Source organism: Callithrix jacchus, chromosome 5 (assembly GCF_049354715.1).
Source record: "Callithrix jacchus isolate 240 chromosome 5, calJac240_pri, whole genome shotgun sequence".
Lineage (NCBI taxonomy): Eukaryota > Metazoa > Chordata > Mammalia > Primates > Cebidae > Callithrix > Callithrix jacchus.
In genome coordinates, this window is record NC_133506.1 from 120,357,205 (window position 1) to 120,382,147 (window position 24,943).

At 51.6% G+C, this 24,943-nt stretch overlaps 1 protein-coding gene across 1 annotated transcript; it reads left to right on the forward strand.

The window, feature by feature from the left end:
• Positions 1-12,305: 12,305 nt before the first annotated feature.
• Positions 12,306-14,855, forward strand: LRRC3C (leucine rich repeat containing 3C). The gene has a single exon (XM_017973113.4). The coding sequence runs from the start codon at positions 12,338-12,340 to the stop codon at positions 13,100-13,102; it is 765 nt and encodes a 254-aa protein (XP_017828602.3). The 5' UTR covers positions 12,306-12,337; the 3' UTR covers positions 13,103-14,855.
• The last annotated feature ends 10,088 nt before the right edge of the window (positions 14,856-24,943 follow it).

Below are 24,943 nucleotides of genomic sequence, written 5' to 3' on the forward strand. Positions count from 1 at the left end.
GAAGGAAGGAAGGAAGGAAGGAAAGAAAGACAACAACAAAAACAATCTTGAATCAGGATAGAGGGATTTGGGGTGATCTTTTTCATTCTCTAGTTTCAAATTTTGCATAATGTGATATTACCTTTAAATGTTTTATGAAAAGTGTTTTAAAACAAAATGAGCCTAGGTCACAGGCTCTCCCTGCCTTCTGGGAGCTCCTTAGGCCGCTGAGGTAGACACATTCCTCAGCTTAGAGAGCTTCCATCTGGTGACTTGGGAGTGGTGATGGGGCCTCTGCCTGTGAGAGATACACCATACACCCTCTTGTGGGCTGAGATAGGATGATAAACAAGGAGCACGTCCCCGGAAGCTGCTGGCCGCGTTCAGAAGCCGGGAGGAGTGGTGTCAAGAAACAGAGCCCCTTCCCCTGCAGGAACAAATGCCACCCTCCACTCCTACTACTCCCCTCCCCAACCTGCTTCCTGCAAGGAAGGAAAGAGCTGCTTATTTCATTGACAGTTGTGTTTTTATTTTTGTTTGGGTGGGGGATACCCCAGGCAAGTGATGGGAAGGGGATGGGGAGGGCAAATGTTAAGCAGACAAAGGAGCAGCAAGTGACCCTCCTGAGAACTACTGAGCCAGTCAGAAGCCAGGAGTGGGTGCGGGATGGCAGCATCACCATGGGCACTCTGTTCCACCTCCCCCGCCCAGGCCTGTAGTTGGCTATTTTGGGCTGTGGAGAGAAAGGGCTGAACCAGTCAGGGCCACTGGGCCCCCATCCTCCAGCCTGTGCCTGGGAACAAGAATCTCCCTGGGGAACCAAGTGCAGGGTAGTACCTTGGGAACCCCTCAAACTGCATATTCTTTGATATGGACGATTGACACTCCCATGAATAAAAGCAGTCAGAAAACCAGAAATATTTCAGATCAAAAGGGCAATGTATATGAAAACAGTAGCTTCAAAACAAGATCCCCTAGCTCCCTACCAACTGAGTTCCTACTCCTAGCCTCACCTATCCGGAAATTCTGGGTGGCCCCTGTCCCCAGATCACCTTATCCTGCCTAAGGCCAGCTCCTCCTTCAGTGGCGATCACAGCAAACATTATTGTTTGCTATGTTCCAGGCACTGGGCAAAGGGCTTTATTTGTATGTTACAGAACTGCCTCCCGCTAGTCTGCTAGGCTTGCTCCCTGTCTCACGTTTGCATTTCCTGAACTGTGAATTCTCAATAAAATTTAACTGAACTATGTAACAGAACTGTTACTGCAAAGGGGTCCCCTTCCAGACCCCAAGAGAGGGTTCCTGGATCTCGCGCAAGAAAGCATTCATGGCGAGTCCACAGTGCAAAGTAAAAGCAAGTTTATTAGGAAAGTAAAGGAATAAAAGAGTGGGAGCAGCCCCATGCAGCTGGTTGTCCATTTTTATGGTTATTTCTTGATGAGATGCTAAACAAGGGGTGGCTTATTCATGCCTCCCCTTTTAGACCATATAGTGTAACTTCCTGACGTTGACATGGCATTTGTAAACTGTCATGGTGCTGCTGGGAGCATAGCAGTGAGGACAACCAGAGGTCACTCTCTTCACCACTTTGGTTTTGATGGATTTTGGACGGCTCCTTTACTGCAAACTGTTTTATTAGCAAGGTCTTTATGACCCGTATTTTGTGCTGACCTCCTATCTCATCTTGTGACTTAGAATGCCTTAACTGTAGAGTTCAGCCTGATTTTACCCAGCTCCTATTTAAGATGGAGTTGCTCTGGTTCACACGCCTCTGACAGAACTGCACATTGCAGACCACAGCCAAACTGCCCTCCCTTGTTCTTGTCTCAGCCTCCTAGCCGTTTCCATCTGACGGACTCCTATACATCCCTCAAGGCCTAGCTCACCTGTCCCCTTCTCGGTGCAGCCTTCCCCAATGTTCAAGCAGAGTCCACTGCTCCATCCTCCAGGCTCCTCTGACCCTGGCAGATCCCTCAGTCCAAGCCCACCCCTAGGTGATCAGATGGCTCTATTTGTTCACACACCAGTCTTCCCTCATTGGTTGGGTGACATTTACTTTTTTCAGCCAGGCGTGGTGGCTCTCCACAAAAATACAAAAGTTGGTGGGGCGTGATGGTGCACACCTGCTTTCCCAGCTACTTGGGAGGGTGAGGTGGGAAGATGGCTCGAGCCCAGGAGGTTGAGGCTGCAAGTGAGCTGTCATCATGCTACTGCAGTCCAGGAGACCTGTCTCAAAAAAATTTTAAAAAAAGCAACTCTGAATCCCCAGTGCCTAAGAGGCCCTGGTACACAGTATGTGCTCAGATATGTGCTAAGTAAATGAAAGAGTACCTCCAAGCATGGCAGATTAAGTGCATGTATACACCCCTTTCCCTTTTCCACAGGGAACAAGAATAGCAGAGGACTTTGTGTCCCTCCCCCCGAAACTGCCCAGTAGCCTGGCATTAGATGAGTCCCTGGCTGACCTGATAAAGCAGCTAGCCCTCCTCTTTTCCTTTCAGTTATCTCCCTACCCAGGCTGGACATGGGGGTCTCCAACATCAGGGAGGGAAGGGGATAGAGGTCTGCTGAACTCCCTCCCCTATGGTCACATCTTTGGGATATAGAGTTATCACCCTCAGAGGGAGGAGCTGTGACTCAGACTGCCAAGGGTGGGGGCCTGAGAGTCTCACTTTCCTGGGCCCTGACCTTGGGAGCCAGGACCCTGCCATGCCTCAGCCTCTTCCCTGCCTGCCATCCCAGTCACATAGAGCATCAGGCTAGAAGGGATCTCAGAGACTGTGAGGGTCCACAGAACGGAAACGCCAAGGGGATTGGGAAAGGATGTGTCCTGTGGCACAAATGTCTGCTGGTCTTGGGCCTAGCCCAAGAATTTGCCCAGGCCCTTCACAGGCCAAGGCAGATCATCAGACTCCCCAGTGATGGCTCTTCCAGTCCCATGCCATGTGTCCCTCAGGTCTTTATGATCTCACACCTGGACCTTTGCCATAACCAGTTTTCCTGCCACCAATACATACCCCACACAACCAACAGAGTGATCCAAATATCAAATCTAATTTTAAAACCTTTCAATCCAACCAGATGTGGTGGCTCACACTTGTAACCCCAACACTTTGGGAAGACGAGATGGCAGATTGCTTGAACCCAGGAGTTTGAGACTAGCCTGCGAAACATGACCAAACCCCATCTCTACATAAAAATACAAATTAAAAAAAAAATTAGCTAGGTGTGGTGGCATGCACCTCTGGTTCTATCCCCTTGGGAGGCTGATGTGGAAGGATCACCTGAGCCTGGGGAGGTTTGAGGCTTCAGTGAACTGTGACGCCACCACTGCACTCCAGCCTGGGCGACAGTGGGACCTTTTCTTGAAAAAAATACAAATAAAAACTTGGCCAGGCACAGTGGCTCATGCCTATATCTCAACACTTCAGGAAGCTGAGGTGGGAGAATCACTTCGGATTAGCAGTTCAAGACTAGCCTGGCCAAAATGGTGAAACCCTGTCTCTACTTAGAAAAACATAACAATAATACAAATATTGGCCGGGTGTGGTGGTACGTGCCTATAATCCCAGCTACTCAGGAGGCTGAGGTAGGAGAATCCCTTGAACTCAGGAGGCAAAGGTTGCAGTGAACCGAGATCACACCACTGCACTCCAGCCTGGGTGACAGAATGAGACTCCGTCTCAAAAAAACAAATAGACCGAGTGCAGTGGCTTACGCCTGTAATCTCAGCACTTTGGGAGGCTGAGGCAGGCAGATCACCTGAGGTCAGGAGTTCGAGACCAACCTGGCCAACATGGCGAAACCCCGCCTCTACTAAAAACACAAAAATTAGCCAGGTGTGGAGGCAGGCACCTGTAATCCCAGCTACTCGGAAGGCTGAGGCAGGAGAATCATTTGAACTTGAGAGGCGGAGGTTGCAGTGAGCAGAGATCATGCCATTGCACTCCATCCCAGCGACAGAGCAAGACTCTGTCTCAATAAATATATAGCCCGAGTGCCATGGGCTCACACCTGTAATCCCAACACTTTGGGAGGCTGAGGCAGGCAGATCACCTGAGGTTAGAAGTTCAAGACCAGCGTAGTCAACATGGTGAAACCCCGTCTCTACGGAAAATACAAAAATTAGCCCAGTGTGATGGTGGGTTCCTGTAATCCCTGCTACTTGGGAGGCTGAGGCAGGAGAATCGCTTGAACTGGGGAGGCACAGGTTGCAGTCAGCCGAGATCTCACCACTGCACTCCAGCCTGGGTACAGAGCGAGATTCCATCTCAATAAATAAATTAATAAAATAATAAAAACTAAATAAAACCTTTCAATCCATAAGCCACAGAATCAAGTCCCAATGCATCCATGGCATGTAAGTCACAAGGATCTGCTCCCTTTTTACTTCTTTACCCCTGGCCTTTGTCACCATCCCCTCCATCCACCCAGTGATCCGGAAGCCAAGCCATTTCATGCTCCCTTGCTCTTGCACACTCTGTTTCTCTATCTGATTAGGCCAGCCTTGAAACCCAGCTCAGATGTCATTCCTTGGTGAAGACTTCCTTGATGATATCCTAGAGAAGTTGTTGTACCAGTTAAGGATGCTCTCAGCTGAAAGCAACAGAAAACCCAAATAAACATTCTTATCCCAGGTTGCCATTAGAATCACCTGAGGAGCTTCTGAAAATTCCCATCACCTGGCCAAGCACGGTGGATCACAAATGTGATCCCAGCACTTTGGGAGGCTGAGGCAGGTGGATCAGCTAAGGTCAGGAGTTTGAGACCAGCCTGGCCAACGTGAAGAAAATTCTCTAGGTGGGGTGCAGTGGCTCACACCTGTAATTCTAGCACTTTGGGAGGCCGAAGTGGGCGGATCACCTGAGGTCTGGAGTTCAAGACCAGCCTGACCAGCATAGAAAAACCCCATCTCTACTTAGAAAAAAAAAAAAATACAAAATTAGCCAGGTGTGCTGACACGTGCCTATAATCCCAGCTACTCGGGAGGCTGAGGCAGGAGAATCGCTTGAGCCTGGGAGGCGGAGTTTGTGGTGAGCCGACATCACGCCATTGCACCTCAGCCTGGGCAAACAAGAGCAAAACTGTGGGTGTATGTGTGTGTGTGTGTCTCTCTCTCTCTCTCTCTCTCTCTCACACACACACACACACAAACAAAACAAAACAAAAACTCTACTAAAAATACAAATATTAGCTGGACATGGTGGTGTGTGCCTGTAATCCCAGCTACTTGGGAGGCTGAAGCAGGAGAATTTTTTGAATCCAGGAGGCGGAGGCTGCAGTGAGCCGAGATTGTGCCACTGCACTCCAGCCTGGGCGACAGAGTGAGACTCTGTCTCAAAAAGAAAAATATATTCCCATCACCAGAGACACGCCAGATTAACTCAATTAAAATCTCCAGGCATCAGGAGTTTTCAAAACTGCCTATATTCTAATGTGCAGCCAAGTTGAAAAGCTCTGAAATGAGGGGGTTCTCTTTCTCACATGCTGAGTCTAGAGGAGACGGTTGCAGGTGTTGGGTGAGGAGTTCAATGGCCTCCAGCCAACATCTCAGTAGTACTCAACCTTCCCTTTACGCTTTGCTGTCCTTTCTTGTTGAGCCTTTCCTGTTCAAAGTAGGGGCCAGGCACAGTGGCTCAGGCTGTAATCCCCAGCACTTTGGGGAGCCAAGGCAAGAGACTAAGAGTTCAAGACCAGCCTGGGCAACGAAGTGAGGCCCTCATCTCTTAAAGAAGAAAGTAGCTGGTTGCGGTGGCACATGTCTGTTGTCCCAGCTACATAGGAGGCTGAGGCAGGAGGATTACATGAACTTGGTGGGGATCAAGGCTGCAGTGAGCTGTGTTTGTACCATTGCACTCCAGTCTGGGCAACACAGTGAGACCCTCTCTCAAAAAAAAAAAAAATAGCTGGGTGTAGTGGCTCACACCCATAACCCTAGCACTTTGGGAAGCTGAGGCAGGTGAATCACCTGAGGTCAGGAGTTCAAGACCAGGCTGGCCAATATGGTGAAACCTGTCTCTACTGAAAACACAAAAATTAGTAGGATGTGGTGGCCTGAAATCCCAGCTACTCAGGAGGCTGAGGCAGAAGGATCGCTTGAATCCTGGAGATGGAGGTTGTAGTGAACTGAGATCAAAGACTGATCTTACCAGCAAATCAGACTGTCCCAGACTGTCAAAGACTGTTTGCAGACTTCTGCTTACATGTCATTGACCAGAATTGGGCCACCCCCAGCTACAAAGGATAGGAAAAGTGGGTAACAGGGTTTCTGATGGGCTGAGAAGCTCAATCAGGTTGAATCGTCCAGGACTGAGTGCATTGCCACTCCTAAAGCCATGTATGTTATCTGGTAGTAGGATAGAAGGGATGGATACCAACTGCACAGCCAGCAGGTTCTCCCATGTTATTAATACTTATTCTCTCTCTGTACACATCACTTTGGGAAACTCCTTGTATACACATCAATTAATGCAGGCATCACATCAAAGCATTGTGGAGACATGTCTGTGTCTCCCTGCAGACCAACCACTCTCAACTCAGGCTGCACATTAGACATATCTGGCGAGCTTTTGAAAGAAACCAGTGCCTAAACCCCATGCACAGAGATTTGAATGTAATTGGTTCAGATGAAGCCCCAGCATAACTAATTTGTAAAAGCTCCCCAAGTGATTTGAATGTGCAGGCTGTTTTGAGAACCCTGCTACAGACCCAGCACCTTAAGACCCTTGTCTAGGCTGGGCACAGTGGCTCACACTTGTAATCCCAGCACTTTGGGAGGCCGAGATGGGCAGATTACAAGGTCAGGAGTTCGAGACCAGCCTGGCCAATACAGTGAAACCCTGTCTGTAATAAAAACACAAAAATTAGCCAGGCGTAGTGGCAGGTGCCTATAATCCCAGCTACTAGGGAGGTTGAGGCAGGAGAATCTCCCAAGAGGCAGAGGTTGCAGTGAGCTGAGATCAGGCCACTGCACTCCAACCTGGGTGACAGAGCTAGACTCTGTCTCCAATGGGAAAAAAAAAGCCCTGTCTATATCCCCTTCAACTAGCATATAAGGCTCACAGGAAATCCTCACCAAATGAACTGCAGCTCCAGCTGGGCTCCTGCTTTTCCCACAGCTGCTGCTGTGCTGGACATCCTAGTCCCACTCTTTTCCTGGAAGCTGCCCTAGTGTTAGAAGGAAATAACCATCCACAGCCAGGCTCAGCCTCTGTGCCTCAGTTAAAGCCCCTGTCCAGTGTGAGAGAGAAAGGAGGGAAAAAGAGGATTACTCAGCTTTCTGTCCCACATTCAGCTGCAGTTCCAAAATGGACACCCAAATAGCCAGCAGCAGAGTGTCTGGCCTAACTAACAAGCAACCCTCAGAGAAAAGTGTTGCTTGTTGCTTCTGCTGCCTGAGTATAGAAAATTATCTGATTCCTCAGACAAATATGAGTCTGTGAAATGCCCGTGATGACATGGCAGGAATGAGTCCGTGGTGAGTACATTCTCAGAGATGACGTCATCTAGTATCCCACCATCTGGTCTGGTCCCCATCATGCTTCTGATGCCTGTCGTTTCCGAAACTGCTTGTTCAAAGGTAACCTACAAAGCCAGCCTCACAGGCATGCGGCTGATGCATTCCCACAAGACCGCATGCCCTGTGCTCAGAAGAGCCCTGGACTTGGTTCTGCACTCTGCTGTTGTCGTCATCTTGAAATTCTTTTTTTCTTTTTATTTTTTTAGAGACAGAGTTGCACTCTGTTGCCCAGGCTGGAGTGCCGTGGTGCAGTCACAGCTCACTGCAGCCTCTACTTCCTAGGCTCAAGCCATCCTGCCACTTCAGCCTCCTGAGTAGCTGGGACTACAAGTATGCACCACCATGCTCTGCTAATTTTTTTTTTTCTTTTTGTAGAAAGTGTATTTGGACAGGCCGGGCGTGGTGGCTCACGCTTGTAATCCCTGCACTTTGGGAGGCCAAGGCGGTGGATCACCTGAGGTCAGGAGTTCAAGACCAGTCTGATCAACATGGAGAAACCCCATCTCTATTAAAAAAAAAAAAAAAGTTTTAAAAAAAGTGTATTTGGACACATAATTTTGTTATTGTTGTTTGTTTGTTTTTGTTTTGTTTTGTTTTTTGTTTTTGAGACAGAGTCTTGCTCTGTCACCAGGTGCCAGGCTGGAATGCAGTGGCGCAATCTCGGCTCACTGCAACCTCTGCCTCCTGGGTTTAAGCAATTCTCGTGCCTCAGCCTCCCAAGTAGCTGGGACTACAGGCGCCTGCCACCATGCCTGGCATATTTTTGTATTTAAGTAGAGACGGGGTTTTACCATGTTGGCCAGGATGGTCTCGATCTCTTGACCTCGTGATCCACCTGCATCGGCCTCCCAAAGTGCTAGGATTACAGGTGTGAGCCACTGTGCCCAGCCCGTCTCTTTTAGTAGAGACGAGGTCTCTCTATGTTGCATAGGCCAGTCTCAAACTCACAAGGCTCCTTGGTTCTTAGCCTCCCAAAGTGCTGAGATTATAGGCATGAGCCATGCACCCAGTCTTGAAATTCTTTTTTTTCTTTTTTTTTTTTTGTGACAGGGTCTTGATGCATCACCTAGGCTGGAGTGAAGTGGTGCAACCTCGGCTCAGTGAAACTTCTGCCTCCTGGGTTCAAGTGATTCTCCCAAAATATCTGGGATTACAGGCATGTGCCACCATGGCCCAGTTAATTTTTTGTATTTTTAGTAGAGACGGTGTTTCGTCATGTTGGTCAGGCTGGTCTGGAACTCCTGGTCTCAAGTGATCTACCTGCCTCAGCATCCCAAAGTGCTAGGATTACAGGCATGAGCCACCACACCCAGCAAGACCTTGACATTCTTGACCGTTTCGGCAGGGTGTAGTGCTCACTACATGAGCCACTACAGAATTTCAAGGCTGGGTGCATGGCTCATGCCTATAATCTCAGGAATTTGGGAGGCCAAGGACCAAGGAGCCTCATAAGTTTGAGACTGGCCTGTGCAACAGAGTGAGACCTTGCTGAGACTCTGTTGAGATCAGGAGTTAGAGACCAGTCTGGCCAATATGGTGAAACCCTGTCTCTACTAAAAATACAAAAATTAGCCAGGCACGGTGGCGGGCGCCTGTAATCCCAGCTTTTCGGGAGGCTGAAGCTGGAGAATCGCTTGAACCTGGGAGACAGGGGTTGCAGTGAGCTGAGGTTGCGCCACTGCACTCCAGCCTGGGCCACAGAGTGAGACTCCATCCCCTCCAAAAAAAATAGCTGGGCGCAGTGGCTCACGCCTGTAATCCCAGCATTTTGGGAGGCCAAGGTGAGCGGATCACCTGAGGTCAGGAGTTTGAGACCAGCCTGGCCAACACAGTGAAACCCCGTCTCTACTAAAAATACACAAATAAGCCAGGCGTGGTGGCAGGCACCTGTAATCCCAGCTACTCTGGAGGCTGAGGCAGGAGAATCGCTTGAACCCAGAGACGGTGGAGGTTGCAGTGAGCTGAGATCACATGATTACACTCCAGACTGGATGAGAGAGGGAGACTCCATCTCAAAAAAAAAGAAAGAAAGAAATTTGGCCAGGTGTGGTGGCTCACGCCTGTAATCCAAGCACTTTGGAGGCTAAGGCGGGCAGATCACCTGAGGTTGGGAGTTCAAGACCAGCCTGACCAACATGGTGAAACCCTGTCTTTAAATATATATATATACATATATATATTTTTTAAAAAATTCTTAAAAGGTTTTTGAAAGAAGGGGCCCCTGTCCCCCATTTTTGCTTTGCACTGAGCTCTGCAATTCCATGTCCAGTCCTGGTCACCACAGTCTTGCAAAAGCCAGCAAGGCTGTCCTTCTCAGCAAGGTCTCCACTGCATATGACCTCATCTTCCTTTGTGTAAGTATATCCTGTCTGGTCTCTGTGACACCCCACTCTTCCACCTCTCTGACCTGGCAGGAGGGCTTCCGGGTGCCATACAATACCGTGGGCACCGTCAGGCTCAACATGCAAGAATGTAGGGTATGGGTAGGTGTGGCACAGAGACCAGAGGTGCTAGCAGGCAATGGAAAGTGGTTGGACAAGGAGTCAGAAAACAAGGTTCTGGTCTTTGGCCACTGACTCACTGTGTAACTCTGGTCACATTCTGGGCCTCAGTTCACCCATCTGAAAACTAAAGAGGGGTCAACTGGCTGGCCCCTTCCTTTGAGCTCTATCAATCACTGAGGTTCTGAATCCCAGCACCGAACCGGAGATAGTGTGGGTAGGATGGTGCCACAGGAGGCACCACGTGGTTGGACTTGAGTGTCAAGGGAGTTGCAGGGGAGAAGCCACCACGGGCTAAGGAATGAGATGGGTCATCCACATAGATCACATCTATAACCCCTTGTCACCCCTGCCCCTGCACAGCATACCAGAGGAGGTGGTGGGGAAAAGCCTGGCATGGTACTGAAATCATGGAGGAAGACCCAATGTGTTCCGGAAGACAGTAATCCGGAAGGTACTTCACAAAGTACCTTCACATCCGCTCAATCCTGGCAGCTCTTCCCAACCAGTAGTATCAGGGCACATGCTCAGGTCACATGCTCAGGTCACACATGAATCTCATCCTCTGCCTTGAAAGCCTTCCTTCCCACTACCCAGTGAACATTAGGAGAGGTTGGTATCACAGAGTGGCATGGCCTGCAAATGATGCTTGGGGTTGGGACGCCCTGGGGAACAAGTCATCCAAGCCCTCTTTGGTGCCCAGGCCTGAAGGAGAGTTCAAAGTGCCACCCTGAGAGTCCAGGGCTCCAGCAGAGAGAACCTGAGTTGGTTCTCATCCAGATCATAAAATCAGCAGGAAAACTCAGAGGCGACCACATCAGGCTTCAGGTGCCTTAAAGAATTCCTTCCTCCTAGAGAGGCCATCAATCCACCAAGCAGAGAACAAACTAAAGTTGAACCACAGCACCCCTGGCAGGCAAGATGGCTGGGCACTGTGAGGAGCCAGGAGATGTGGCCCCAGTCAGACATGTTTTCCAAGGAAAGGCTAAGGGAAGTTTGCTCACGGTAGAAGAAAGTGCCACAGAGCATGAAGGAAGGGCAGAAGCAGCCGGGTATGGTGGCTCATGCCTGCAGTCCCAGCACTTTGGGAGGCCAAGGCAGGCAGATTACCTGAGGTCAAGAGTTCAAGACCAGCCTAACCAACATGGAGAAATCCCGTCCCTACAAAAATACAAAAACAAAACCACAACAAAACAAGAAGGGCAGCAGATGGTGGCAGGGGAGAATGGAGTGGGGGTGTACAGGTTGCTGGAGACAGTGGATGTGAGATGGGGCCCACCCAGTTCACTTCCACCCCCCAGGCCTGCCAAGCAGGGATCCTTCTGCCCAGCCAAGTTCTAGGCAAGGAAGAGGGGTTCTTAGAAGCAGAGTTTCAGACTTGAAGGCTGAAGGAAGATGGAGGTATCAAGGCTGGGGAGGGGAGCCTGGGGCAGGGAATGGAACTGGGGCCTGGTATCCCCATGGCAGAGTTCATCAGGGTCCAGGATCTGCCCTCTCTTGGCATTGCTTGGCCACACCATGGCTCAGGTATCCGACACCTGGGCCCGGAGTCACATGCCAGGAAACCCAACACTCTTAAGTCCCAGCCCCCAACTTCCAGCAGCTACGAGCAAACAGGAGGAGGAAGCAGGTCTCCAGAGCCCAGCAGCAGGGAGCCGGGAGAGGGCAGCTGCACTGGAGAAGGCTCTACCACCAAGAGGGGTGAGAGGAAGGGAGAAGAGGGAGGAGGAGGGAGGCTGTGCAGGGCAGACAGGACAGAGCTGGGCAGGCAGACAGGTGGGTACTCCCAGAAAAGGGGTTGATGGGCATAGAAGGTGGGCCAGAGGTCCATTTTACCTAGTCACCCGGCCTAGCTGGATGCCCTGTCACCCTATCACTCATCTGTCCCACTTGTCTCCATCACACGAGTGCCAATCAGACCCTCTGGTGCCTATCTAGCCCACTTGGCAGCCACCCGGGTAGGTAGGGGAAAAAGACTTTATTCCAATGAGAGAGATCAATACATAGAGGCAGAAACTTAGAAACCCCCAAATCCAGAATGACCAAGAAAGGCCTCATAGATTAACCTAGAATCAATAGACCCTAAAAGAGTTTGAAGCACAAGAGACCCTTTACCCAAAAGGCCCTGTCGAGGAGCCTCAAATCAAGATACCCCAAGAAGGAAGTGAACAAGTCACCCAGCCTTGAGAGGAGGCCCCGGCCCAAAGGGACTCCCCAGAGGGACCTCAGGAGGAGAGAGCTGGCAGTGGGCATGCGATTCTCTTTACTCACTCTTCCTTTATGTGACCTTTTCTTCCCCAGATCCTACTCCACTCCAGGACTATGCCAATTTGTGGCCATGCTCCCACCAGCAGGTCACCTCCTGTCCCTCCTGCTGGTGATAGGCACAGGGGGTACTGCGCCCAGTCCCCGGGTGCCTCCCCGGGGCTGCTATGTGGCAAAAGAAGCAGGTGAACGGACGTTCCGCTGCAGTCAGGCAGGCCTGAGCACTGTGCCCTCCGGCATCCCCAACGACACCCGAAAGCTCTACCTGGATGCCAACCAGCTGGCATCGGTGCCCGCTGGTGCCTTCCAGCACCTAGCTGTCCTGGAGGAGCTGGATCTGTCCCATAATGCCCTTGCCCACCTCTCAGGGGCAGCTTTCCAGGGCCTGGAGGGCACACTGCGCCACCTCGACCTCTCTGCCAACCAGCTGGCCTCGGTGCCTGTGGAGGCCTTTATGGGACTACAGATCCAAGTGAACCTATCCGCCAACCCATGGCACTGCGACTGCGCCCTCCAGGAAGTGCTCAGGCAGGTGAGGCTGGCACCGGGCACTGGGACAGGCATCGTGTGTGGCCCTGGAGCCCCACCAGACTTTGTGGGGCAGGAGTTCCCGCTGCTGGCAGGGAAGAAAGAGCTGTGTGGCGCAGGGCAGGACAGGGCCCGGAGGAGCACCGATGTGGCCCTGCTGGTCACCATGGGGGGCTGGCTGACACTCGTTGTGGCTTACCTGGTGCATTATGTATGGCAGAACCAAGATGAGACCCGGCGCTCCCTCAAGCATGCCCCAGTGCTGCCCGTGCGATCCGAGGACTCCTCCACCCTCAGCACAGTGGTCTGAAAACCCAGGGAGCTCCTCCAGCCACACCCCACACTCCTGCCCCTATGCCTTCTCCTTTCCTCTGACCCTCTCTGCCTCCTTTGCCCCCAGTGTGTCCCACCCCTTTCTCCTTTATTCCCTAAATACCGACTCGCTCGCTCACTCTCTGTCATCTTACCCAACACCATCTTTGGTGCCTGGAATTTTTTGGTGCCTACTCTGCCTAGTTTGTGCTAAACTCAGAAAACCCAGAACAGAGAATGACTGCAGGTGGGGTGGGAGCAGGAGGAGGGGCTGGGGGGAGCAGGTTGAGGAGGAAGCCTGCACCTGACCCAGGGCGATCTCAAAGACTTCACCGTAGGCTGTTTAAACTGATTCTACTTTTGTTTTGTTTTTGAGATGGAGTCTGGCTCTGTCACCACGCTGCTGGAGTGCAGTGGCGCAATCTTGGCTCACTGCAACCTCTTCCTCCTGGTTAAGAGATTCTTCTGCCTCAGCCTCCTGAGAAGCTGGGCCTACAAGCGCGCACCACCATGCCCAGCTAATTTTTTTGTATTTTTTGTAGAGCCGGGGGTTTCACCATGTTGGCCAGGATGGTCTCGATCTCTTGACCTCGTGATCCACCCACCTCAGCCTCCCATAGTACTGGGATTACAGGCATAAGCCACTGCAGCACCTGGCATTTTTTTTTTTTTTGAGACAGTCTCACTCTGTCACTAGGCTGGAGTGCAGTGGCACGATCTCGGCTCACTGCAACCTCCGCCTCCTGGGTTCAAGCGATTCTCTTGCCTCTGCCTCAGCCTCCCGAGTGGCTGGGACTACAGGTGCACGCCACCATGCCCGGCTAATTTTTGTATTTTTTAGTAGAGACAGGTTTCACCCTGTTGGCCAGGCTGGTTTCGATTTCTTGACCTCGTGATCTGCCTGCCTCAGCCTCCCAAAGTGCTGAACGGATTCTTAAAGAATGGGGAGGCCAAGTGCAGTGGGAGGCCAAAGTGGGTGGATCACCTAAGGTCAGGAGTTCAACATCAGCCTGGCCAACATCGTGAAAACCCGTTTCTACTAAAAATACAAAAAATTAGCAGGGCATCGTAGCATGCACCTGTAATCCTAGCTAGTCATGAGGCTGAGACAGGAGAATCATTTGAACCCGGGAGGTGGAGGTTACAGTGAGCCAAGATTGTGCCACTGCACTCCAGTCTAGGCCACAGAGCGAGACCTGGTCTCAAAAAAAAAAAAGATTAGGGAGAGCTTTGGACAGAAAAGAGAGACAAAAGAGAGACACTAGATGAAAGGCGTGGAGAAAGAAAGAAAGATGTGCAACGACTCAGAATGTCTGGGCAGCAGTAAGACTCACCCTAGGGCTGGAAGAGAAGGTGCAAAGAGGGGAAAGGGGAGGGGGGATGGGAACAAGCTGGAGGCAAAGACAAAAGCCAGGCTGTAGCCAGATTTAAAAGGACACTGTGGGCTCCCCCTCTCTTCTCCCTCTGCCTCCCCTGAGAGCCTTCCCTCGCTTCTTGCTTCTCTTGCCGCCAGGCTGCTCCTCTTCCTGTGCCCTCTACTGGGGATCCCCCACTCCAGCGCAGGGTCCCTATCCAGAGAATCCCTATCTCTCTCCATCCCCTGTTTTATATACCAATGAGTTTCCTGAGCTCCTTCTCATGGGAGGAAGGTGGACTCTATTACTGAGCTGGGGATGGTGACTGGAGAGCTAAGGGAAGTGAGGAGACCCTAGGACATCCCTGGACAGCTCAATAAAGTCACTTTTATCAATGCTTTGATCTCCTATTGCTCATTCTTCCTGGGCACGTGTGGCCTGGTAGTGAGGAAGACGGGTGCTGAGCTTGTCCCCAGCCCGTCCGCCATCCCTTTGGTTGGAGGGTGCTCCCTCTGGGCTGGAGGCCAGCTTCCTCTCTCCCCTTCTGCCTCCCAGCCCCTGCCATTAGAGTCCACAGACTGGCCAGGGCTGTGCCGACACACTCAGAGAGGCTCCTGTCCAGAACGACTGCCCACAACCCCTGGGCTCCTCCCTCAGCATCCTGACCTCAGGCTAGTGCTTGTCCACTGGGCAGGCAGGAGAGGGTGGCGTAACTGACCTCACTCCCATCCTCACCTCTGCCATGGACCAGGGATCATAGGACCTCTGGTTCTGAGAAACCGCTGAAGCCTGGTGACGCAGCTGGACAACTTCAGTGATATTGCCTGCTTTGGCCCTTCTGCCTGGGACAGAGGGAGGGAAAAGGCACGCTATTCTGGGAGACACACCACATCAGTCCCAAACGCTCCCACGCGGAAGTGCTGGAGACTGACGCAGGAACCGAGACAACCCAGCCTACTGGCAGGCCAGGCCTGAGGCAAGAATCCCCTCGGCCTGGGCCCAGGTCCCAGCTTGTCACCACAAGCAGCATCACGGAGCCAGTGGGCTGTGATGGGAGGAGAGAGAGGCCTAAAACTGCCTTTGCAAAATTACGACTGAGACAGTGAAAGAGATTTAACTTAACTGACTCCATCTTGCTTTTAACCTCCAAGCTGCCCTCGTTCATTCCTGGGCACAGGCTGAATTACCTCTGGGAAAATCTTTGTTTATAGTTTATAGTTTAAACAAAGATGGTGACAGCCCTTTCCCAAAGCAGACCTCCTTCTTGCCTGGGGACTAGACTGCCTTTGTAGATTAGCCACAAGATTAGAAATTATGGTTTAGAAGTTGTGCAACTGGAGGCTACAAGCTTCTTATCCTCTCTAAACTGCTCCTAAGATCAGGGCTTGAGATATTTTGCAGACCCTGCACTTGATGGATCCGCTGGCCCCACCCAGATCAATAAACTGGCTCATCTGATCTTATGGCCCCTGCCCAGGAATTGACTGAACACAAGAAGACAGCTTCGCCTCCCTATGATTTCATCTCTGACCAATCAGCATTCCTGGTTCACCGGTTTCCCCCAACCCACCAGGTTATTTAAAAACTCTGCTCCCAGCCTGGCGCAGTAGCTCACACCTGTAATCCCAGCACTTTGGGAGGCTGAGACAGGCAGATCATGAGGTCAGGAGTTCAAGACTAGCCTGGTCAACATGGTGAAACCCCATCTCTACTAAAAATACAAAAATTAGCCAGGTGTGGTGGCGGGCGCCTATAATTCCAGCTACTCGGGAGGCTGAGGCAGGAGAATCCCTTGAACCAGGGAGTTGGAGGTTGCAGTGAGTCAAGATCGTGCCACTGCACTCCAGCCTGGTGACAGAGCGAGACTCCATCTCAAACAATAAACAAAAAACAGGCCAGGTGCAGTGGCTCAAGCCTGTAATCCCAGCACTTTGGGAGGCCGAGGTGGGCAGATCACGAGGTCAAGAGATTGAGACCATCCTGGCCAACATGGTGAAGCCCATCTCTACTAAAAAAATACAAAAATTAATTGGGCATGGTGGCTTATGCCTGTAGTCCCAGCTACTTAGGAGGCTGAGGCAAGAGAATTGTTTGAACCCAGGAGGTGGAGTTGCAGTGAGCAGAGACCATGCCACTGCACTCCAGCCTGGCAAAAGAGTGAGACTCTGTCTCAAAAAAAAGAACAAAAAAGCTCTGCTCCCCGAATGCTGAGAGAGACTAATTTGAGTAATAATAAAACCCTGGTCTTCCACTCTGCAGGCTATGCATGAATTAGTTTCTCTATTGCAATTCCCCTGTCTTGACAAATTGGCTCTGTCTAGGAAGCATGCAAAGTAAACCCTTCGGACAATTACAGGCCCACACAGCCCTTCCACCACTAGCTTCTTCCCACCCTGCGGATTTGAGGCCTGGAGCGGCAGAAAGCCAAGGGTACTCTGACGGTACCTAGCCAAGGGGGAGTGAAGCTCCACCCTTTCCTGAGTTGTGCTCATAAACAGAGGCTTCAAGCACAATCCTGAGACTGAGGTCTCCTACAGAGTGAGGTGCATCAAAACCAGAGGCAACCCCAGGAGCTTATTTAAGAAGGAGGGACTGCCTCCCCCATTGGACTAACAGGAGTTCAAACTGCTAGAAACATTTTTCCCTTAGCTCTCTGAGACTCTGCCATCATCAACCTCTCTTACCACCAAGGAACAGTTGCCCAAAACCAGAAAGGCGAAGGAAAATTAGAACAAGGCCTCCAAACTGCCAAATGGAAGCCACCACAAGCCCATGCCTTCATTCAACAAGCATCTGTTGGCCGGACAGGCTCAAGCCTGTAATCCTAGCATTTTGGGAGGCCAAGATGGGCCTTGAGCTCAGGAGTTCGAGACAAGCCTGGCCAACATGGTGAAACCTGGTCTCTACCAAAAATACAAAAATTAGCAGGGTGGGGCCTGGCGCAGTGACTCCACGCCTGTATTCCCAGCACTTTGGGAGGTTGACGGGGGTAGATCACCTGAGGTTAGGGGTTCAAAACCAGCCTGACCAACATGGAAAAATCCTGTCTCTACTAAAAATACAAAATTAGCTTGGTATGGTGGTGTGTGCCTGTAATGCCAGCTACTTGGGATGCTGAGGCAGAAGAATCACTTGAAACCAGGAGTTGGAGGTTGCGGTGAGCCGAGATCACACCATTGCATTCCAGCCTGGGCAACAAGAGTGAAACTTCATCTGGGAAAAAAAAAGAAAGAAAGAAAACTTGGCTGGGCTTGGTGGCTCATGCCTGTAATCCCAGCACTTTGGGAGGCCGAGGCAGGCGGATCATGACCAGCATAACCAACATGGTGAAGCCCTGTCTCTACTAAAAATACAAAAACTAACCGGGTGTGGTACCGCACACCTATTACCCCAGCTACTCAGGAAAACTAAGGCAGGAGATTCATTTGGTTTTGGTGAGCAGAGAGCGTGCCATTGCACTCCAGCCTGGGTGACAGAACAAGACTCCATCACAAAAAAAAAAAAAAAAAAAAAAAAAAAAAAAAATTAGCCAGGTATGGTGGCTCGGGCCTGAATCCCAGCTACTTTGGAGTCGGAGGCAGAAGGATTGCTTGAACCAGGTAGGCAGAGGTTACAGTGAGCCAAGATTGCGACGCTGCGCTCCAGCCTGGGTGACAGAAGGAAACTCTGTCTCAAAACAAACAAACAAACACCATCTGTTGAGTTCCTACTGCATGCCAGGCGCTGCAGCTACAAAGATGAGGAAGTTGTGCCTGACCCTGGGGACCTGACAGGCTAGTGTATCAGTGATGACAGTCCAGGAAGACAGGACGGTGCACAGTGGCCATGTGAGCCCAGAAGGGGCATCTCAATCAAACACTGATGAAGGGTCATGTACTTTGCTCACAGGAACCCTCTCTCAGAACTCATTCATTCTTAGTTTACAAGAGTTCTAGTAATTTCAGGACTATGGTTTCCTGCTTATAACAAGTTAGAAACAATATGTTTGAACTAGCAAAAATTATATTACAGAGGGTCAGAATAACAGCAGTGAGAAAGTACAGCCTAGCGGCAGGGAGGGACATGATTAAATGTCTAAGAACTCAGGAGTCATTGCAGTAGGGCATTTTAGTGGCTCTTAAGTGGCCCTGTGTGGAAAACTGACTCCCCCTGCCTCACAGGGGCCTATGCATATTGGCAAAATGCATGAGCTCAGTCATATTAACTTTGGGTTACCTGCAGAAAAGGTCCAGTCTTGGAGTGTTCATTCTCAGAAGCAGGGAGCTGGTGATGCACTCGAGAAAGAACTACCATCTTATTGGGTCTGAAGTAAATAAGGCCGAATGACTGTTGGAAAATGCTAACTCAACTTCAACTAATTCCTTTTTCCTCCTTTCTTCCCACTGGTCCAAGATCTGCTCCTGGGACCATGCAAATCAAAGCAGCCTAAAAGCCCAATCTTTTTCTTTTCTTTTTTTTTTAATTTTTATTTAGAGACAGGGTCTCACTCTTTCTCTCAGGCTGGAGTACAATGGCGTGACCATAGATCACTGCAGCCTCAAACTCCTAAGCTCAAGCAATCCTCCTGCCTCAGCCCCCCAGATAGATGGAACTATAGGCACAAGCCACCATGCCTGGCTAGCAAGCCCAGTATCTGCTGAGCACCACAGCCCTTTGGAAAGAAGATGGCTCTGGAGTCTCCAGCACTTGGGGTGGGCACATCATGCTTCTTCGCCATTCTCTCTGTCCCCTTTCATGTCCCACTACCACCACACATGCACATGCATGCACACGCATGTGTCTGTCTCGGGCCCCTGGAATCCAATTGATCTTCCCCAATCATAATATACATTTCTGCTGGGCACGGTGGCTCATGCCTGTTATCCCAGCACTTTGGGAGGACGAGGCAGGTAGATCACCTGAGAGGTCAGGAGTTCGAGACCAGCCTGGCCAACCCAGTGAAACTGTCTCTGCTAAAAATACAAAATTTAGTTGGGTGTGGTGTCGGGTGCCTATAATCCCAACTACTTGGGAGGCTGAGACAGGAGAATCATTTGAACCCAGGAGGCGGAGGTTGCAGTGAGTCAAGATCATGCCATCGCACTCCAGCCTAGGCAACAGAGCAAGACTCGGTCTCAAAAAAAAAAAAAAAAAAAATATATATATATATATATACATTTCTACACTCACGACAATTGCCATCTTCCTCTTTTAGAACACCAGACAAAACTTAAGTCCCCACACTAATATCCATGTCTAAGGTCAGCCCTCAATTCCCATTCACTTTTAGAGCCGAGGCAATTTATCAGGGAATACTTCCTGCAGAGGGAACAAGCACACGGGCATGTCTCTCCTGTAGATCTAAGAAAAGACTCAAGATCACCAAGACTGCAGTCACAGGGTCCTGGTGAATACCTCTGTCACTGTCAAGGGCAAATGTCAAAACTCCCTGGACATCCAAAACCTCAGCCATCATGGTGAATGATCTGGAAAACCTGAGGAAGAGGTGAGCTGCAGGGTGGGGTGAGGAGGCAGGTTGAGGATACCAGGCCAGATGCTGGGGGCTGGCACAGAGGAGCAGGACCCACCCAGAACCATGTGGACTGCTCAAGCTGGCCGGGATCTTTATTTTACAAAAAGGCCCAAGACAGGCAGCAGGTTATCCAAGGTCACATGGGAGGGAAGGAGGAAGCAGGACTAGAATCCACGGGGCCCTGACCCTCTGGGACACACATATACTCCCTTTCCAAGGGAATGAAATAAGGGAGAGATACAGAAAGACAACCGTGAGCCCAGGGTGCTGAAGTGGGTACAGGGTCTACCGACTGGCAGCCTCGGCGTCTAGCCCCACCCCTTCCACAAAGCTGAAGTAGCCAGTGCAGTCCTTCCTCCAGAAGCTTGCGGAGGATGGGGAGAATCTATATGTGGTGACCAAGCCCATGGAGATGCTAAGGGAAGCCATGCTGGAGAAGAGGAGCAGCTCCATCCCCACCTCACTGCTGTGGGGCTCAAGATTGACAGTCTCTGAGATGCCTTCTCTGCCCCACCCCTTCCATGCACACTTGCCCCCTCCTTCCCCCATGAAGCCCCTACTCTCCTCTGCATGCTGTGCCATTCCCCTTCACACTTTTGTCTTTGTTAAGGACTTTTAAAATCTATCATCTCACAGGAATCCTGGGAGGAAGGCAAAACTGCTATTGCAATCACCACTTCATAGAGTTTAGGAAACTGGACTTTGGAAAAGTCCAGGGACTGACCCAGGGTCAATCTGTGAGCAAAGCCCAGGTTTCGAGGTTCCCCGCTGGCACTTTTCCCAGGCAGCTCCACTGCAGCCAGGGTTCTCCCACCCTCTGCCAGGGTTCCCTTCTTTCATTCTCTCCCATCTCCTCCCCTCCCCTCCTGCCCTGTGGATGGCTGTCTTTTCTAGGGCTCTCTGTTTCCACACAGGAGCATCATCACCGCCTTTTGCCCCCAAAAGCACCGAGTCACTGGGGAGAAGACCTGGAGTCACAGCATAGAGTGCGAGGGAGGGGAGGGGAGGCAGCCTCCCAGGGACGGTTCCTATTCAAGGCCAGGCCCTCAGAGCTGAGCTGAAATTTGGAAGTTTGGAGTCTTCCAAACCAGCTGGTGACTGCACTCTCTCCTGGGTCCCTTCCAATCCTTATTTCACATCCCCTGCTGTGTGACTCCCTTATGCCTGCACCATGCACCCACCTGTCCCGTCCTGGAGGCCAAACTGTATGTTATGTGTTGGGTGTGGGGTGGTGGGGATGCGGGGCAGGGGGGCTGGGGAGGTTGAGAATCAACAGAAAGGCCAGTGCCCAGTGCCCCATTTCTCTCTCTCTTTTTTTTTTTTGAGACAGAATCTCACTGTATTGCCCAGGCTGGAATGCAATGGCACAATCTTGACTCACTGCAATTTCTACCTCCCAGGTTCAAGTGATTCTCCTGCCTCAGCCTCCTGAGTAGCTGGGACTACAGGCATGCACCACCACGCCTGGGAAATTTTTGTATTTTTAGTAGAGATGGGGTTTCACCATGTTGGCCAGGCTGATCTTGAACTGCTGACCTCGTGATCCACCCACCTCGGTCTCCCAAAGTACTGGGATTATAGGCATGAGCCAGAGCACCCAGCCTGAGACAAGTCTCTTGTCACTCAGACTGGAGTGCAATGGTATGATCTCCACTCACTGTAATCTCCACCTCCCGGGTTCAAGCAATTCTCCTGCCTCAAACTCCCAAGTAGCTGACTACAGGCACACAGCACCATGCCGGCTAATTTTGCGTTTTTAGTAGAGATGGGGTTTCTCCATGTTGACCAGGCTGGTTTCGAACTCCTGTCCTCGTGTGATCTGCCTGCCTCAGCGTCCCAGTGTTGAGATTACAGGCGTGAGCCACCAAGCCCAGCCAAGTGCCCCATTTCTGACCTTTGCAGACATCCCCCATCCAAGAACAAGAAGCTGAAAATGCCCTCAGAAGGTGGGAGAAGCAGAGGACTCTTCTCCCCATCCCTGCCCCAAGGGTGGACAAAGCCTTAGAAGGTAAGAGGGGCACAGAGACCCCCTTCCTAAGCAAAGGAAAGAAAGCTGTCAAGTCCGCAACTGAAGCCCAGAGCCCCTTCTCAAGGGAAAGGCTTCGGGGTGTTGGTGGGTGGGATGCAGAGAGGTCTCCTGGACATTGGCGGAACGTAGTGCTGACTGCGATGGTAGCCACAGGTTTCTTGGGACTTTTCGGTACATCATTTCCCCCAACCCCCACCACGCTGTTCTAGGTAGGCTGAGGCTAGGCCCACCCAATGCTGCACCAAAGCACAGGACGCCTCTTCGGTTTGGGCTTTCCCTCCTCGTGCTTTCGCTCTCCATCTGTGGCAGTCATCCATGATGACAGGGTGTGTCCCTTTCCCCAAGACAGGATCCTCAATACCCATCGGAAAACGTCTTAAGGCGTTGAGCTCCCACGCTGCCTCACCGCAAGACCCTGCTCCGACCATCTTTTCCTAGTGAAGAGTCTGCACGGGGGAACGGGGCGCCACGCCCCAGAAAGGAACCTCTGCCTGGGAATGAGGGACTTGCTCAGTAAAGAGAGGTCGAAGAGGGTGGAGAGGGGTAGGGTCCCAGTCCCCACTGTCCTGAACCCACAGCTCAGTCTGGGCCCGAGATGGCCCCACAGGAGCACATGGAGTTTCAGGCACTGCAGGTGGAGGTGAAGGAATTGCTGCGGTGCGGAAGGCCCAGACCCGGGCGGCAGAGCTTCTGCGGAGAGTGACCGGAGGGCCGGGGTGGAGGCGTGGCTGGGGCGGTGGAAGCGTGGCTGGGGAGGCGGGGCCGGAGTGTGGTGGGCTTAAGCAGTGAGGGCGAGGCTAGGGCAGAGGCGGGGTTGGGGTGATGAGGGTGCAGCTGGGGATTTGAGGACCGGGCTTGGGCGGACCTAGGGCTGGGGCGATGAGGGCGGAGCTGGTGCGGAGGTGGGGCTGAGGCGGTGAAGGCGGGGCTGGAGCGAAGTGGGCGGAATTGCGGGCTGCCGGGCAGAGGTGGTGATGGAGTTCAGGGGGCGGGGCTGGGTGGTGACGGCAGGACTACTAGGGACGAGAGGCGGGGCTTAAGGTAGCAGCGGGAGGGGTAGATTGCCCAGGGGCGGGGCGGGATCTGGGATAGGGTTCAAGTGCTGAGGAACACACTTCGAGCGCCGAAGACCGAGTCCAAGCTAGCGTGTAAGTTGGATGGTGGGGGATGATAGGCTGGGCTTAAGGTGGCTGAGGGCGGAGCTACAAGCTGGTAAGGCCAGAGGAGGGCTGGATGGGGCGTGATCGACCTCCTCCCCGGAGATCTTAGCCCGCCTGAGGAGGCTTCTTCCTGGGGAAAGAGACTGGGCCCTTGCCCTGATGGAATGGCCATTCTGAGCGTGAAGACCTGCATCCCCTCCTTCAGGAAGCTCGCTGTCTCTAATTGCCTGGGGATCATCACTTCCCATCTCTCTCCAGGTTAATCTAGTCCTGGATCTACAAGAGCCAGTTCTGGGAGGGAGGACTGGGGGTAGGAACGGAGTCTTTGAATGGCTGCAGGACTGCGGGAGACTTCAGCAACCTCAACTCCATGCTGAGGGAACATTCTGCACCTGCTGGCGGCTCTGTGTGGTGAGGGTCAGGAATGAGGGTGAAGGCCATCCCTGATGTGCCAGGCCTACTAAGTTAGGCCCAATGGTACCAAGCAAGGCCTACCACAAAATTTACGGGTCCCAGTGCAAAATGAAAATGCAGGACTCCTTGTTATAAAAGTTATTAAGAATTATATTTGGCCAGATGTGGTGGCTCACACCTGGAATCCCAGCACTTTGGGAGGCCAAGGGGAGGTGGATCACCTGAGGTCAAGGGTTCAACACCAGCCTGGCCAATATGGTGAAACCCCATCTCTACCAAAAGTACAAAATTAGCCAGGCATGGTGGTGCACCGCTGTAATTCCAGCTACTTGGGAGGCTGAGGCAGGAGAATCACTCGAACCTGGGGGGGCAGAGTTTGCAGTGAACCGAGATCACAACACTGCACTCCAGCCTGGGCAGCAGAGCAAGATTCTGTCTCAAAAATAAATAAATAAATAAACTGTACTGCAGATCACTTCTGAAGCTGGTGGCTCCCTAAATGCAAAGCATCCTGTGATGTTTTTTCTCCACTGTACAGATAGAAACCATCCTGGACTAGAATTTCTTCCAGGGGAAGGTGGGGCCCTTCTGTCTTTACTTTGAGCTACTTTGAGATGAGGAGCTGAAAGTGGTCAGGCCCTGATGGGACTCTGTGGCCTTGACATACAAGGAGACCAAGGAGAAAGACCCTCCTCACACCTGGGAGCCAAATGCCTCGACCCCACTCTGTGTCCTGTAAGTCAGCCTCTCCATATTTCGGGCGCTGGCCAACAACAGCTGGCTCTCCAGATATTTTCTGAATCAGGGATCCCCAGCCCTGCCCGCCCATGGCTAGGGAAGGCAAGGTGGGGCTTGAGGATAAGCCTGGGGGAGCTGGTGAAAATTCAGAGAAGCAGCTAGGCGCTGTGGCTCTTGCCAGTAATCTCAGCACTTTGGAAGGCCGAGGTGAGTGGATCACCTAAGGTTAGGAGTTCAAGACCAGCGTAGCCAACACAGTGAAACCCCATTTCTACTGAAAATGCAACAATTAGCTGGGTGTGGGTGGCGGGCGCCTGTAATCCCCACTACTAGGGAGGTTGAGGCAGGAGAATCACTTGAATCCCAGAGGCAGAGGTTACAGGGAGCCAAGATTGCACTTCAGCCTGGAAAACAAGAACAAAACTCCATCTCAAACAAAACAAAACAACAACAACAAAAGGAAAAACGAGTAAGGAAACAATGCTCTGCCCCAATGTCTTGTCTGTCTGCAGTGCACTCTATAAGTCAGAGAGACAGGAAGGGGCCCACGGGGCAGGTGGCTGGGTCTTCCTCTCCTTAGGCAATTCCCTCTCCTCATCCCTATCTCCCACAAGCTTGGTCCCCAAATCAG